The 16,767-nt window shown below is 39.4% G+C and overlaps 1 protein-coding gene across 1 annotated transcript; it reads left to right on the top strand.

Moving 5' to 3' along the window:
* Positions 1 to 1,834: 1,834 nt before the first annotated feature.
* si:ch211-278j3.3 (E3 ubiquitin-protein ligase RNF19B) lies at positions 1,835 to 16,554 on the top strand. Its single transcript, XM_062437812.1, has 10 exons — positions 1,835 to 2,022; positions 3,049 to 3,483; positions 8,182 to 8,387; positions 8,564 to 8,711; positions 10,530 to 10,692; positions 11,776 to 11,890; positions 14,544 to 14,675; positions 14,921 to 15,191; positions 16,053 to 16,220; positions 16,518 to 16,554. Exons 1-10 carry the CDS (start codon positions 1,835 to 1,837, stop codon positions 16,552 to 16,554), a joined length of 1,863 nt encoding a protein of 620 aa, XP_062293796.1.
* Positions 16,555 to 16,767: the final 213 nt, after the last annotated feature.

The raw sequence follows: 16,767 nt of genomic DNA, 5'->3' as shown, positions 1-16,767 counted from the left end.
GTTGAAGCATATACAGTAGCTTTTGTAGCTATACTCCGCCACTGGCTTTTGTAATTTATTTTATGTATAAGAGAAAAACATTTCTGTGATTATAGATTTAGAAAACAAGAAACTATCTGAGATCCTAAAATAGCTGATAATCTATAATCATATCATATTCATGTTGTATTCCATGGTTCAATCTGATGTAGTGCCAATACGGAGACAGCTATTTTAATTGGTCTGGGGTGACATGAATCACCTCATGCTCTCTTTGCTCTCTGGGCCTGATTATGAAAGCTCACTGCTGCCTAATGGAGACAGAATGATTTGTCTGTGCTGTCTATCACTGCCTCTGCCCTGCTTCAACCTCCATCTCCCCGATCTTTTCTGTCAAACCAGTCACAAGTTTCTCATCCGTCTGCTCTTTGTGTCTCGTGGCTGTGACCTTATTGTTCTTGTCTGAGGCCGTATGACAGGCGGGCCCGGGCATACAGATCCAAAACCCTATCAGGTGTTTTTTCTTATTATAGGAATAACTCCCTGGGCATTTTGAATAGAGATTCAAGAGTCAAATAGCCTAGTTTATTTTTGATATCACTGTTTTTGGCATTATTTAAATGTCAGACCTTAAAAATTAGTTAGTTAAAATTAGTTCATGTTTTTGTTTCTGCTGAGGCTTTGATGAAATGCCATTTGTCAGGTGTGATCAGGCCACAAACTTCTGTTTTCTAACAAAACAATGGAAGAGAGCTCACGATTTCATACATAATACATCTTAGTAGAAATAAAATATTATATATCAACAATATTCATAGCACAGTAGTATAAAAATGGAACTATTTATGTCTTTGTTTGAAAGTCCTGTTTTCTATTGTTGTAAAATTGCAGCTATGGGGAGCAAAGTTGTAAAAAACCTTTTATATTTATGTGGATGGGGTTTGGGGGGCTGGGTGCAACATCAACAATGTTCAAAGTATTTTCTGTTTTCAAGTAATTGACATAGCTCAGCTCCAAAAGTAAAATGATAAACGGGATGTTCAATGCAATAAATTGTATTCCACTACAGTGCAGGACAGGAGCCAAAACTCTTTAAATGTGTAAAACAAAACCTTAAATAAGTCATTAGGTTAGCTTTTGATTAAGTCTGGTTTGCAAATTATTAGTTGAGACTCCAGAAATTTCTAACAACACAATATGACCATATCACAATGCCATTCTGCTGAAAGTTAATGAATGATACTGTTAGATTATTACAGATCCCCTCTTTGATGCATTTTGTTGCTGTAATATTTTGTGTTGGAACTTTAAGTGCAACAATATGACAAAATAACAGCATGCCTTCAGCCAGCACTGCACATGTTTTAAGGCACAGTCATCATTTCTGATTCACTTTGAGTTAGTCATGACTAATTTTTGCTTCCAGGTTACAGGGCTGCTGACAGTGAAGGCACGGACTAAAACAATGAAGGACATTTGGCCAGTTTGGGACTAGCTTGGACTGAGGGAACTGCAGTGGAGGTGGAGGAGGGAAGGAGGACCGAAGAGAGAAAGTAAACCACATGACCAGGCCTTGGAAAGAATCCAAATTAGTGATGTTCCCCTCTGGCAGGGATCGCCTCCTCACCGTCATCTCCCTCTCCATCTCTCTCGCTCTTCCTCCCTCCTACAGCAGAGTAGCCGCCCAGCTCCAAGACTTTCAGCCGTGAGAGCTCACTGTACTCACCCACACACGCACACAAACACACAAGCAAACTCAAACACACACACACACTTGCTCACACACGCTTTTGCATCCTGCTCATGGTCGTTGGCCTGCCCTCCTCAGCTGCTGCTCCTGCTCCAGTTGTAGACCATGAAGAGGCCCAAGCAGCAGACGGGGCCCCTGAGCTTCCTCAACTTCTTCAGCCGAAAGCCCAAATCGGAGCCAAGGCCAGAGAAGCCTGTGGAAGCGTGGCCCAAAGAGGAGGTGGCCATCACCCTGACTCCGAGCGAGCATCCAGAGCAGGTGAGAGCGAGGCTGCCACTACTCTCAGCAACAAAGTCATCTCATTTCATACTGTTTTATTTAGGATAAGTTTGTTTTGGCTTCAGGTAGACTTAGTGAGTTTTAATACAGCATGTAGCTTTAATAAATGTTTGGTTGTGTTTCTAATATGTTCCTGTTGGGCCTGGTTATTTTATTGGTAGTACTGGCTTTGGATCTTTGGAGGGAAATATATGTATGTGTCAGGTGTTATTATAATAATATTCACATTATTCTAATATTCTGCTGCTTTATTTTTTCCTAGTTTTATGTAAACCTCTTATTCAAAGCATACTGGATTTTGAGTTGAATGATGATGTACATCTGATTTTCAGCTTTTGTTATTTAAACTATAGTCGTACATAGGACATATATTGTACAGTATATGTTGATTGGTTTACTATCCTGTCTTATCTATTGTCAGAAAATGGAAAAAAGAAAACTTTAGGAAGTCAAGAGATATACTTCAAACATTTTAGATGATTAGTTTTGGTGCTTTAAAATGTCAGAAATCAGAATGTCTCCACAGATTGTTGTGTAAGAAAGTATGTGAAGGCTGTAGATCATTAACTTTGGGTGTATGAGCTGATGCTTGCTTCCTCCCTAACTGTTATAGCCCAAATCCATTAGAGTGTTTATTTAATTAATTGGTAATTTCTAGAAATTATGTTGCCAGGAAACCAAGTAGACCAAGGACAATAAGTATCCACCTACACACACACACACACACACACACACACACACACACACACACACACACACACACACACACACACACACACACACACACACACACACACACACACACACACACACACCTATACTGATTTCACTAGAAATGTGGGGACCATCCGTTTGCTTTCATTTATATAAATATATATATATATATATATATATCGGCACAAGCCTCTCAGTTTTACCAAGTGTATAAGGGCATTTTTAATCCTCATGGATAAATCAGAATGCAATTTTTGCAATTGTTTGCAGGGCCTCAATCTCACTGCAGAAGAGCCTGGAGAATCAAGAGCTTCTGGAGCAGAAAGAGGAGAAGGAGGAGGCCCGCCAGCAGCCGCTGAGGTTGGCGAGGAAGGTGGTACTACAGCTGAAGGCGTGGGCGTGGTCAGCAGTGGCTCCACCGGCGTCCTGTCCCTCTCCTCCTCCAGCCAGGATCAGCTATTGGATGAGCACCTGGAGGAGTGCCCACTGTGCCTGCTCAGTCAGCCGCGTTGCCACTTCCCACGACTCACCTCCTGTTCCCACCGGACGTGCTCAGACTGCCTCCGCCAATACCTGCGCATTGAGATATCAGAGAGCCGGGTGGGCATCGCATGCCCACAGTGCCCTGAAACGCTGGCGCCACTAGATGTTCGTGCCATCCTGGATGACCGGGCGCTGCTGGATAGGTTTGAGGAGTACCAGTTGAGGCGTTTCCTGGCTTCTGACCCAGATACACGCTGGTGCCCTGCACCTGACTGCAGGTGAGGTTCAACCCTGTGCCACCATCATCATATAGATATTTTGGAGCAAAATCAATAGTTTTTTTTACCAGAGTTTAGAGCATATGTACACTAGAACAGCTTACATTTCAACTAATAATAATAACAAAGAGTCCTTTTGCTATATAATTTGTGAACTAAACATTGAAAAAGGATAAGTTAATTGTATCGAGGAAAATCTATAGATGACAAAAATAATAGCCCCCCCAAATTGTGTAATCTCATAGAACAATGTGTTTTTATTGACATCTTGAGTCACTCAGTTGCAATTCACTGTAATTACCCTTGAAAAAAATGAGTGCCTTAATCCAAAACAACAATATGACAGCGCTTGTCAAAACCATGTCATCCCACCGCTGGCTTTACGTTGTAAAACACAAGACTGAAACGTTTTTTCAGTGTCAGAATGATTGACTGAGCTTTGAAAAAAGGAACTGACAGCTGGTGAAAGCTCAGTTTTAAGTTTTACATGCATCCCAAGGCTGTTAAAATTTTGATATGGGCAGTATATTTTTCAGATGACAGAACAGAACAGACCAGCTGCGAATGGTAAAGCCAGCTTCTTTCCATTTGTAACTATAACTGGTTGAGAATTTAACTTAATGTGTAAGTACTTAACTACATAAACAATTCAAATAAGTTATCAGTGATGTGTCTAGCATTTCTTGGAGAATTTTACTGTCAGTTTTTCTTGCTTCCTGAGGATAACTGGCTGAAATGTGGGTGGCATCATGTCAGGTAGAGATGTTGAAAGCATGGTTACAATGTGATTTCAATGCAGAATCAATCAAAGGCATCATCATTAATCATACAACGAGACATCCTTTGTGGAAGAGACAGAGATATCTTTTTTTTCCACTGACAGCGGCCTCGATACACCACAATTCAATGCAACAACATGTTCTGAGTTAACTAGGAGCAGACGTGTTTTTCGTGCTGTTGTTTATGTAGAAACACTGATCCATTGCTGTGTCACCTTAATGTTCATGGATGGGTAACTGGATAGGGCTGCTGATGGGAAATCATAATGTGTGTGTGTGCATGTTGTGTGTGTCTGTGTGTGTTCATTGAATATTTGTGGTCAAAAGCACGTATACACCAGGGTTCAGGACTTAGTGGTAGACTGCCTGTCTCCCCCACTGTCAGTGCTCACAGCCTGGTCATGATGAATGAGTGGAGCAAAAATCAATACGCCAGTCTGTCTGATGCTGTGGTGAATTAAATATAACAGTGGAAAACAAGAAATCTGATTCAAAAGTATTCAATACATTTGCTGAATTGTGAGTTTGACATATTTAAAAAAAAATGTTTAAAAGTGCAGTGGGGAACAATGGTGTTTAAAATTTAAAGTGACTAATAGTTCCTACAGAAAAAGAGCCTTTGAAGTGTCGTGGCCAATTATGTAAACCAGTCATTCACAGTTATGGCTTGTTTATTCCCATGTTCTCAACATACACACATTCCTCGAGGCCTTAGGGACAGAAGCTTAGCTAGAGATTATGTCGGCTCTGAGAAAGTGCTGCAAAATGTTTTTTTCTGCTCCACACATTCATATCTGTGTGTGCACATTTTGTCATGTTTTTCCTGTGATGCTACAGTGGGGGGATTCAAGTGAGGATCAACAAGGATTTTTTTCTGCACACAGAGAGACAAGAATCTTCAGTAGGAGTAATGTTTGTGGAAATATGAAGTGTCTATGTTAATGTCACATAACCGCACTATTATTAACAATTATTGCAGTTTGACTTTTGAGGAAGGGTTCTCATATTTCCCAGTCCCATATTTCCCTTGTTCTCGGCTGTTTGCTTTCATTTATATCTTAATTTTCTATATTTTTGTGAACTGCAGCAGAATGTCGACACAAGTCTCTCAATTTCACCGAGTGCAAAAGGGCATTTTTAATCCTCATCAAAATGCAATTGTTATAATTGTTTGCAGGGCCTCAATCTCACAGCAGAAGAGGCTGGAGAATCAAGAGCTTCTGGAGCATATTTCCATTGTTCTCGACTAATTAGAATGAATTGATTCAAAGTAGAGGATGTCTTGATTTGGACTTCTTTCAAATATACATCATTTCTACCACATAGTCTTTACGTTTTCTCAATTTGAAATATGTGAGATAAAGTTACCCTGTGGACTAGTTTTGTACGGATGAAGTTATGTTTATTATTATTATTATTATTAATTTTAAATTCTTATCCATCTTAACGCCATGTCAAAAGTGTCAATCACTGTTTCCAAAAGGCCAAAGGTATAACCTAAAAATTATTTTGTCTCAAGCAACAATTCATAACCCAAAAAATGACTCAAAACTAATCGATTACTGAAATAGCTAGCAATTCATTTTCTGTTGATCGACTAATCATTTAATCAACTAATTGCTGCTGCTTTACATTTGAATAACTGATAAAATAATTTATTTGTGCAATATTGTGAAAACCCTCAAAAGGAAAAAATTATGTCACTGCTTGCTTGTGTGTATTCATGTGCATCCTTGTGTGTTTGCAAGAAATACAAATAAAATGGAAAACATACAACATGAAAACATTGGTCTATAGCTCTACTAATGGTCTCAAACTCTAAGACTAAAACTAAGACATAAAAAATCCGATTATAGACCGTTTTTTTATACAGATATTCACTGATACCTGAAAATGTTTTGACCAGTTTCACAAAGAAAGACTGGCCTTGCTGTTCAGCCAAATGTGTTTGACTCAAAGAACCAGACAGTTAGTTCAAAACTAGTCTGACACTGAAGTCTAATTATCTTCTTATGTGTGTGTGGCCTTCAGCCTGCCTGATTCATCTCCCATTCTGATAAAACTGAAAACCACACAAGGCTGGAGTTGCAAAAGAAAAAATCCTGGTTGAGCCTTTCAAATAGCCCTTCACAGCAGAGCAGAACAGAGCAGCTTCTGGATCCTGGAGGCCGTGGATATATCACAGTTATTTGCACTCGTATTTGATCATTAGTCACATGATCCACATGATATTAAAATTTATGTTAATACCCTCTCTGAGGAGTGAGATTATGTCCACAGGCATGAAGCTCTCATTGTAATGACTACTCAAGATCTAAGGATGGAATTACGTTTGGTTCAGGTGTTGAACTCTGGAAACCAGTCCACAGATTGTAGTGTCTCCCTTTGATAGGATTTTGCCACACCACAGCACCGAGACTGCTCTTGTTAAGCTCTTCAATGACATCCACTTACACAGACAGTGGCAGAATTTCAGTCAGGCATTTGACATGGTCGACCACAACATATTACTAGGCTGACTGGAAAACTGGGTGGGACTTTCTGGCACAGTGCTAAACTGGTTTGAATCCTTCTTAAAGGACAGGGACTATTTTGTGTCTGTGGGTAATTACACATCTGAGTGGACAAAAATGAAAGGCAGAGTTCCCCAAGGCTCCATTCTGGGGCCCCTTTTATTCAACATCTACATGCTTCCACTGGCTCAGATTAAGGGAAACAACAAACTATGTTACCATAATTATGCAGACGACACTCAGATTTACATAACAATTTTGCCAGGAGTCTATAATCCTATACAAGGGCTGAGTAAGTGAATTGAATAAATAAACAAACAGTCTAACCAAAGATGAAACTGAAGTAGTTGTTTTTGGAGCCAAGGAACAATAATTAAAAGTTGCCGCTAAGCTTCAATCTGTAATGTTAAAAACCACAAACCAAGCCAGAAATCTTGGTATAATCATGGACTCAGATCTGAATTTCAATAGCCACATTAAAGCAATTACAAAGTCAGCAAACTATCAGCTTAAGAATGTATCAGGGATTTAAGGACTTATGTCTCAGCGGTATTGGGAAAAACCCCAAGCATTTATCTTCAGTAGACTCGACACCTTTAACAGGGTCTTTACAGGTCTCACTAAAAAATCGATCAGATAGCTGGAGCTGATTCAGAACGCTGCTGCTTGAGTCCTCACTTAGACCAAGAAAGTGGATCATATCACTCCAGTTCTCAGATCTTTACACTGGCTTCCTGTCCATCAAATAATTGATTTTAAAACACTACTGTTGGTTTATGAAGCACTGAATAATTAAGGGCCAAAATGCATTCATGATCTTCTGCTATGTTATGAACCATCCAGACCTCTCAGGTTATCTGGCACAGGTCTACTTTGTATTTCATACACTGCATTGAAACTTTTATTCTTGTATTTTACAGCTGTCTCTATTTTATTTTCTATTTTCACAGCTCTTTCATGACTGTTGTGATGTATATTGTATTTAAATTACTTATTATATAAAGCACTTTGAATTGCTTTGTTGCTGAGATGTACTATATAAAAACAATTGCCTTGCCTTTAAATTTTGAGTAATTGAGCCACACAGTTAACAAATGTGCTGTTTGTGAACAAAAACAACAATGAAATGTGCTTGACCAGGCTGAACATTGAAACAATACAAGAGGATAGAAGAATATATTGCAGTCAACCAACCAAAGCTGTGATATTTAAATGAAACTGCAGCAGCTAACTCCTTCTGCAATTAACAAGTTGGGGAAACAGTGTGGAGTAATGAATAGAAAGACCATTATTTAACTGGAACACCTAGATTTAAACCCCAAGAGGAATACCCCCACGGGGATCATGAATTATATCAATTATGTCCACTCTTTCATATTTTATCTGAAGTTTCTCTCTCTCCTCAGCTATGCAGTGATAGCTTACGGCTGTGCAGAATGTCCCAAGCTGAGCTGTGGCCGCGAGGGATGCGACACAGAGTTCTGCTACCACTGTAGGCAGTTGTGGCACCCCAACCAGACGTGTGACCAGGCGAGGCGTCAGCGAGCCCGCCACACCTCAGGCAGTAACGATGCCTCCACGCTGTACGTCTTCAATGAAGAACCTGGAGGAGGTACGACTGGCAACTACTGTTATCTTTTTTGTGCCTTTTTTTCCCCAGAATTCTGTCTCTTTTGCTCCTGGATCACTGTCACATTTGATATAAACAGTCTTTTCGATAGTTAAAAGGAATAAATAAATATTGCAGAATGTGTCCTCACCTTGCACGTATTCATTGTGTCATTGTAGATGCAGAGGAGATCAAAGCGTGCCCTCGCTGTGGTGCCTACATCATGAAGACCAATGATGGCAGCTGTAACCGTATGAACTGCACTGTGTGTGCCTGTCAGTTCTGCTGGCTGTGTATGCAGGAGATCACCGACGTGCACTACCTCAGGTATCCAGCAACGATTCTGATCACACTCAGCTCATTTGCATGTTTATATATGCACACATAACCAATGCCCACATCAAACTAAAAGCTGTAAGTTCATTAGCCTTGAGGAAAGGAAATAAAACAATTAATTGATTAGTTGGTTGTCAGAGAATTAATAAGCAATACATTTCATAATGTAAGATCTGCTGGTTTCATATTCTCAAGTGATCCCCTCTATTTTTATTTACCTGATTGTAAATTAAGCATAATCAGATTCAGATCTTAAAAAACAAGCAATCAAAAGACACAACAATGTTTCGTTATTTTCTAACAACTGATAGATTAATCATAAAAAAAAAAATCGACAGAATAAGTAAAACAGTGTTTAGTTGCTTCCCTTCAATGAACTACCTTGGATTTTGGGACCTATACAATGAAAGTGCTTTACAAAAGCACAAGAGAAAAAGCAGCAGAATTTGATTAAGCATCACAGCACAGCAGCATGAGGTAAGAAAATGCTTTGTGGCAAAAGTCCCAACTTTGGCATTTGTAACAGCCAGTCAGAGATGAAAATAGAAAAACGGGGTCAGTCAGCAAGTCACGTACAGTATGTCATTGTTTAGATACTGCACTGCTTTAAACTGTTCATCTGGTCTTCCATTGATTTTTCCAGTCGTGGAAGAGAGTCACTGCTGACTTGTCATCAATTAATCAGCTTTATCTGCCTCCGTATTTTCATGCGGCAGAATATGTAACTCAAGCTAAGAGACTGGCTAGAAGCTGATTAGCTGAATTTTAACAGTTTAATCTTACTGCTGGCCAAGGTCCATTAAAGGTGTGAGTATTATATGAAACTTTCATGAATGAATCACTGTGTTAGCGCATATGTCACCTGAAAAAGAGAGTTTTTGTGTCTCTGTCTGCAATGAGCCGCATTGCCTTTTCACACCCTCTCTCCTCCTTCTCCCCGATCCCTTCTCCTCTCCCCTCCCTTTATCCATGTCTGTCTTTCACACTAACAAATAACAGCAAACGTCCTATGGAAGGGCAAAGCTTTTAGCATCTCACGGGAAATCTGCTTGTTCAGAACAAGGGAGCACAACCACAGTATCTCACTCAGGCTTTAAGAATCCCAAAGTGACATTTGCAGCTGTAATACAAAAGCATGCTTGGAGAAACAACATTGCCTTAAGGTGCTATTTGTGTTGCTTATATTGTCACTTCTGCTACTACAAGTAAATAGCTACTTGATTAAGACTTAGCAGTATTAGTCACTGTTGTACTGTTTGACGCTGCAGTTAGAATTACATCTCAACACCAGACTGGTACAAGATTAAATGTATACTTCAATGCTACACTATTGTACCTAAAATATATCAAATGACAGAGTATAAACTCCCTGTAAACAGACTTAAATAACCAGCCATTTCCATCTGTATAACAACAGTGTGTAAGATAAACAAGTATGTGCATGTCTGCTGCAAATGGCTGTAATTCAGGGGGGGCAATTATAAAGGCAGATCATTCAGTTTGGATGATGATTTAATGAGATTATGTTGTAAAGTTCTTCAAGTGTTTTTTGTTTGTGCCAGTAAGCTGGTTGAGGCTATGTGTGAGGTCATGACACAGATGAAGATGCTTTCTATAGGAAAGAAGGTGATGAATGCTGATTATGAATGTGTTTATGTATTTGTGTGACTGGACAGTTAGGTGATTTAAACCAAAAACAGGTACGGATAAGTTAATAAAAGTATGTGTTTTATTGTAAAGAAATTATGTGCGTGATGACGGTTCAAACTCTTACCTGATGTCCTCTGCTGTGCCTCTTGTCTGTCTCAGTCCCTCAGGATGTACATTCTGGGGGAAGAAGCCATGGTCTCAAACCCGCAAGGTTCTGTGGCAGGTGGGCATGTTGCTCGGAGCACCAGTGGTCATCTCCCTTATAGCGGGCATCGCCATCCCAGTCATCATTGTAGGCATACCAATCTACATGGGCCGAAAGGTACAAAACAGTCTATAAACCTTGTGTCACATTGAAGGATATGACTTATGGTCAACAAATCTCATGTGCAGAGCCAAACCAACAGTGAATTCATCCTACTTACATGTAAGAAAGTGTAAGTGTGTGTATCCAAAGTCTGATATATTGAATTCCTTTGTGCTGTAGACTTCCAGTTTAGTCCCCTTACAGGGCCTTGCTAACTTGTTCTGTGCACTACAAAGTAAAGAGGTTGAGATATGTTCAATGCATGTGCTGTAGTGTCTGACATACAAGGAAATAGTTTTTTGAGACTTAAAATGTGATTTCTGTTATTATTATAAACAAATTAACATGTTTATAGTCTATGTGTCAAAGTAACCCAGCGTGATGTGTGTGGCTCACTGAAATGTTTTTAATGGTTTAATGTTGTTTTAGACAACAATGGAGGTCCTAAGGACAGAGGAATAAGATATATCAGATTTTGGATACACACTATACTACAAGTACAAGTGGTATGAGTTCATTGTTGGTTTGGCTCTGAATGTGACATTGGATGACAACAACAAAAATATAGAAAAATGTTAATAACTAGTTTTAATGGGTTACACACTTTGTTAGTGGGACTGGTTCAGTCTGTGTGTGTTTCATCAAAGAGAGCAGACAGCACAACATGTGCAAACTGCTCTCATACAGTGTGGCTCTTCAGTAGTAAACAAATTACTCTGAAGTAATGAATTTGTCTTAATTACCACTTCATGTTTGCCAACTTTAGTGTTAATGTTAGCACCTTCGACTACCACGCATTTTCTAAAAATAACCTGTTCATTTTACGTGTAATCAACAGATGTTAACTCAGCCTTTGAACAGGTTATCATGCACACTGTGCAGGCCAGGTGAATTTGAAGCTAACAGCCCATCTGATAGCAGTTTTGTTGTTTGTCTGTCTTTATGTGTGAATGTTAATCTGTACTTAGTGTTTTCCTTTCCCTTTTATGCTTGCATAGTTGAAAGGAATCAGTGGTTACGGAGATTGTGAACAACAAGAAGAAACTAATTAAATTTACATGATCTAATTTATATTATATTGTATTTATTGCCTTCCAGGTCCATGGTCGCTGTAAGAAAAACAATATCTCAGGAAGTAAGCACTACTTGACGGTGGCAAGTGGGGTGATGATGTCAGTGTTTGTGTCGCCGGTCATAGCAGCTGTCACTGTGGGTAAGTGGCCCTGCACACTGAAGAGCATGATCAAAGTGCAAAATCAGCTTGTTCATAAAGAAAAGTAATGAAAATGTTCAATGATTTTTCATCATACTACTGGCACAGCTCTAAGGATGGCAATGTCAGTTCACTGCTTTGGTATATACTAAAATATCTCAACAACTGTTAGAAGGATTGCCATAACATTTTGCACAGACATTCTTGTTCCACAGATGATGATTCCCAATGACTTTGCTGATAACTTTTCACACTAGTGTTACCAGCAGGTTTACATTTTTGGCTTTTTGTAAAATATGTCAACAATTACTATTTTTCTCAGTTTTCTGACATTTTATACAAAAGCTCTAATCAGCTTGTTACAGTAGCATTGTCATTGTGTGCATGTTAGCATTCTGACATTAGCGTTTAGCTTAGTCACAGAGTGGATGGCATGACTGTTGACTCTTTAAGTAGATAAAATTACCACAATGTCTTGAAACACAGCAGTTTGGGGCAGACATCAAAGAGACTTTATGTGCCAAATATGCTAATTTAAGATATTTCTTTCTGTTATCTGTAGTTTTATCAGTTATTTAATGTGTAAGGCAGTATTCATCTGTATCAAAAAGCCATTACAGATAAAGATAATCCAAGTGGGTTTGATCAGCACATAGCTTCTGGCTGTTGAGTTTCTGAGCTTATCCCAGCCATGATAATGAGCGAACAGTGTACAGTGGGATCAATAAAAGATAGAAATCCCATCTCTTCACAGGCTACACACAAGATTGTAAAATCATGTTACACACATTTAAATATGCAGCCTTACACAAAAACAGCCATATGAATACTCAAAAGCAAATTCTCTGTATGCAAATATCAATTAATTACTAGAGACACATGTAGTGCAAAGGAACATTTAAGTCAGATTTCCAGCTGTGATAGAAATCCTCAAGGCTTCAGCAGCTTCTAAGCTTTACTCAGCAGTGTCACAACCATCACTATACTGCACACTGACAGACGCTCCCCCGGCACACCCACATTTAGCCGCACTGCACTCTTCACCCTCACCTCCCACCCTTGTGGATCCGTGTCTGCTTACCTTGTCCCCGCGCCACTTCAGTGTCCTTTTTCACTCTTGTTTCCATGGATGAAATTAGCTTATTTTCTCGTAGCTGCAGTTGCTATTTTGTATCTGATATTTCAGTCACGGCTCTCTGTCTTGTTGTTTCTTCTCTTTGAATCACATAGACAAACACATTCAGTTTCTCGTGTTCTCAGTTGTCTAACTGTTTGGCTGGCAGGCTCATCCTCTTGCCCTCGATTCACCCTGTTGCTGAGTCAATAGTGTCCCAGGGTTTCCACTGTGTTAATTATGTCCCTTTGTTTGGTAGTGCACTCTGCATTGTGCTCTGAAATTCCTATCTCAATCACAGGTTATATAATCACACAGCATAGGGAGGCTGCTACTCATCGGGTTTGGGGGGTTGTTGAAGGTACTTTTGTGAAGGTTATGTGGGAGAGTGGGTAGAAATCTGACATTGCCAGTGTAGATATATGCAACTCTGTCCTTTAATTTGACTTATTATTAAGACAGGTGATCCATAATTGCCATTACATATTTTGTTTTTTTATTTCAAAATTGTGTTTTTGTCCCTTCTCTGCAGTGCTTGTTGGTGCATCCAAAGTCAAACATTTGACATTCATTATTTGAGAATCAGCCACTGAAAAGCAGTTGCATTATTTATGTATAACTTAAATTAACCAGGTAAACCGGTTCTTAGTTCAAACAGTACATGAGATCAGAATGATGAAGTAAGACTTAATAATAATAATAATAATAATAATAATAATAATAATAATAATAATAATAATAATAATAATAATAATAATAATAATAATAATGATAAATGTACCCTAAAAAGATTAAAACTAAAAATACATTCATATAATAGATTGATAAAGTGTGAATGGTTTGTCTCTTATTCGAACAAAGTGGCTTTAAAAACTTGGAAATAGGTTCCTGAAGGTTTATGTGTGACTGAAGCTTTCATGGAGGCTCTTTTCCCTTCCTCAGCGTGTAACTTAGGAACAGAAGTAAAGCATATGCAGTAGTTCTTGGCTTCATTTGGAAGAACAAACTTGCATAAACATAGAGGTAAGAATAGCTTTATAGATCTGTGTGTCCCAGCAGCTTTCATCTGTGTCCAGTCCACAGTGAAGCAGGAGGGGCTCCCTCTAGTGAATGTTTTGGGTTTTTGCAATAATGTGATGATGAAAACTTTAACTGTTTAAAGGGGCACCTCACCTATTTAACATGTCATAAAACATAGATGCACATTTACTAGTCACAGAGAGTACTAATCAACCTGCAAAACCAGCTGTGTAATGTCTTTTGTGGAAGAGCTACACCAAGTATGAGACAAATTACAAATTACATCACTTGGATGGAGATTGGAGACACATTTGTAATCAGAAGTACTGCATTACAAACTAGGTGTGTGGAGTTTGCAAGATTTGAGGATTTACCAAGCATGGAGGATCTACCAAAAGACAGTATCCAGTTGCAGTTGCAGTCGTTTGTTTGTTGTTTAATTATATGATATTACATTGCTTTGACACGGACAAATGACAAATATTAATTTGTTTCTTATACTTTTCTGTTTTCCTGCAGGTGTGGGTGTGCCACTTATGTTGACTTATGTTTATGGGGTGGTTCCCATGTCACTCTGTAGGAACGGTTGGTGTCGACCGCAGGGTGAGCCCCCTGAATCGCATAAGATCCAACTAGAGGACTTAGCTAGCTGTGAGTACTATTTTTTGATGTTTTTAGAAATATGCTCATCTGCTTTCTTGCTGAGAATTAAACGAGTAGATAGATAAAACTCTGATGAGAGTTGTATTTCTTCTCATTTAACTCTCAGCAAGAAAGTAAGTAGTTTAGGTTAAAGATTCTTGTGCTAAAATACTTGACATTCATACTAAGTGCATTGTAATTTTTGCTCCAAAGCTTGCTGGCCTGATCTGATGAAGTTTCCACTTCTCTTATAGATCTTCTATTCTCTCATGTAGTCAGTGACCACTGGACGGGTCAGAACAACCCAACGCTCAGTGACACCAGCGTTCAGGAAGTCAGAGTCAGTGTACAGGAAGTAGGCGTCCTGCCTAGTACAAGCACCACGCCCCCAGAGCTAGATAGCTATGTGGAGTTGGATGAAGCCACACAACGCCATGGATACACCCAGCACGACAGCCAATCAGACTGCGAAGTGGTTATTGTGCCTGACAGCAAGCTCAACGACACAGAAGAACTTACTCTGAGGTGAATGCTGCTTCTGCCTCTGCGCTTTCTGTTTCTACCTCTCTCTTTATGCTTTTAGGGACAATTATGCATTAATGGTTCCATGAACTGTAATGTGTTTTGTGATCCTCTGGCTTTTCCTGTAGTGCTACTGTGAAGCTGACAATTGTAATTTTATGTAAAATGTCTCAGCAACTATTAAATGGGTTGCCATGAAATTTGGTACAGACATTAAAGATCTCCTCAGTATGATTTGTGATCACTTTGTTGACTCTTTAAGTTCCCAATCAGCACCTTCATTGCGTCAAACTTTTAATTTGCCTAATGCTTAGTTTCATGACCAAACATTCCCATCAGTCAGTAAACACAAAGCTGTACTTTGTGTTTAATTTTTATGGCTACAACTAACAATTATTTTCATTATCGATTAATTTCTTGATTGTGATCTCAATGAATCAATTAGTTGTTTGGTCCATAAAATGTCACAAAACACTATTCAGATGTCTTGTTTTGTCCTAAAAACTAAATGTCCTAAACATTCAGTTTACTATCATAAATGACTAAAGAATAAAGAAAATATTGACATTTGGAAGCTGAAATAATAATGTTCATAATATTAAGAGTTTCATCAATTAGCTAATTGTTGCTGCTCTAAAAATTGCTAGCATGCTACCACGCTATACTAAGGTAATGAATATGGTAAAAACTAACTGTTAAACAATAGTATGTTGTCATTGAAACTTTTTTGAAACAATGATGTGATTTTAAGTGTTTTCAACTCATGGAAGTATTATTTGCATATGTTTACTCAAGTCATAAAACATTTTTGTATACCTGGCAGATTTATATCGATGTCACTATGCGTGTCTGTTGTCACCACAGGGAAGGAACCAATATTGAGGTTCGTGTGGAAATTGAGACCCAGCCGAGAGGCGCCCGCCAGTCCAGCCTAAGTAGCATCCTGTCTAGCCGAAGCTTGTCAGTGGAGTCCCTGGGACACTCGCAGTCCCTGCCCCAAGACTACCTGTGTGCCTCACAAGTGGAAGAATGGCGAGAGGGAGGAGGAGGAGGAGGAGGAGGAGGAGGAGGAGGAGGAGGAGGAGGAGGAGGAGGAGGAGGAGGAGGGGAGCAGGAGGGAAGAGAGAAACCAGGAGGGGAAGCAGGAAGAGAAGAAGGGACAGTTTTCCCAGTGTTTGAAATGGACGGTGTATGAGGCCCTCTAATGCAGGCTTTGCACTTGGTTGAAGATTAGTCAGGTTTTATGGAAATAAACAAATCCATGATCTGACATGTTGTTGGATTGACCTGAGAATCATTGGCCAAGGCCACCTTCTGCTTCCGAGACAGGACCTCCCACCAGATGCCTTCTAGCTCCAGCCTCTAAGGAAGACGCGGGTTTAGAGAGAGCAAATGAAAAAGATGAGAGGGAGATATTGTGTGTGCGTATGTGTGTGGTTGAGTGAGTGAGTGAGTGAGTGAGAGAGTGAGAGAGTGAGTGAGTGAGTGAGTAAGTGAGTGACTGAGTGACTGAGGGTGCGTATGAGACAATTAGCATTAGTATGAGATGATAAACTGGAGGGGGATCAACTGTAAAGCA

The sequence above is a fragment of the Scomber scombrus genome, chromosome 17 (genome assembly GCF_963691925.1).
Source record: "Scomber scombrus chromosome 17, fScoSco1.1, whole genome shotgun sequence".
NCBI lineage: Eukaryota > Metazoa > Chordata > Actinopteri > Scombriformes > Scombridae > Scomber > Scomber scombrus.
The sequence above is the reverse complement of the archived record's forward strand: the minus strand, read 5'-3'. Positions and strand labels throughout refer to the sequence as shown.

Excerpts from the sequence above, each read along its gene's own strand:
- si:ch211-278j3.3 (XM_062437812.1), top strand. The coding sequence starts at position 1,835 with ATGAAGAGGCCCAAGCAGCAGACGGGGCCCCTGAGCTTCCTCAACTTC. Across the intron at positions 8,712-10,529 it reads ACCGACGTGCACTACCTCAG|TCCCTCAGGATGTACATTCT; the intron begins GTATCCAGCAAC and ends TGTCTGTCTCAG. Across the intron at positions 11,891-14,543 it reads CATAGCAGCTGTCACTGTGG|GTGTGGGTGTGCCACTTATG; the intron begins GTAAGTGGCCCT and ends GTTTTCCTGCAG.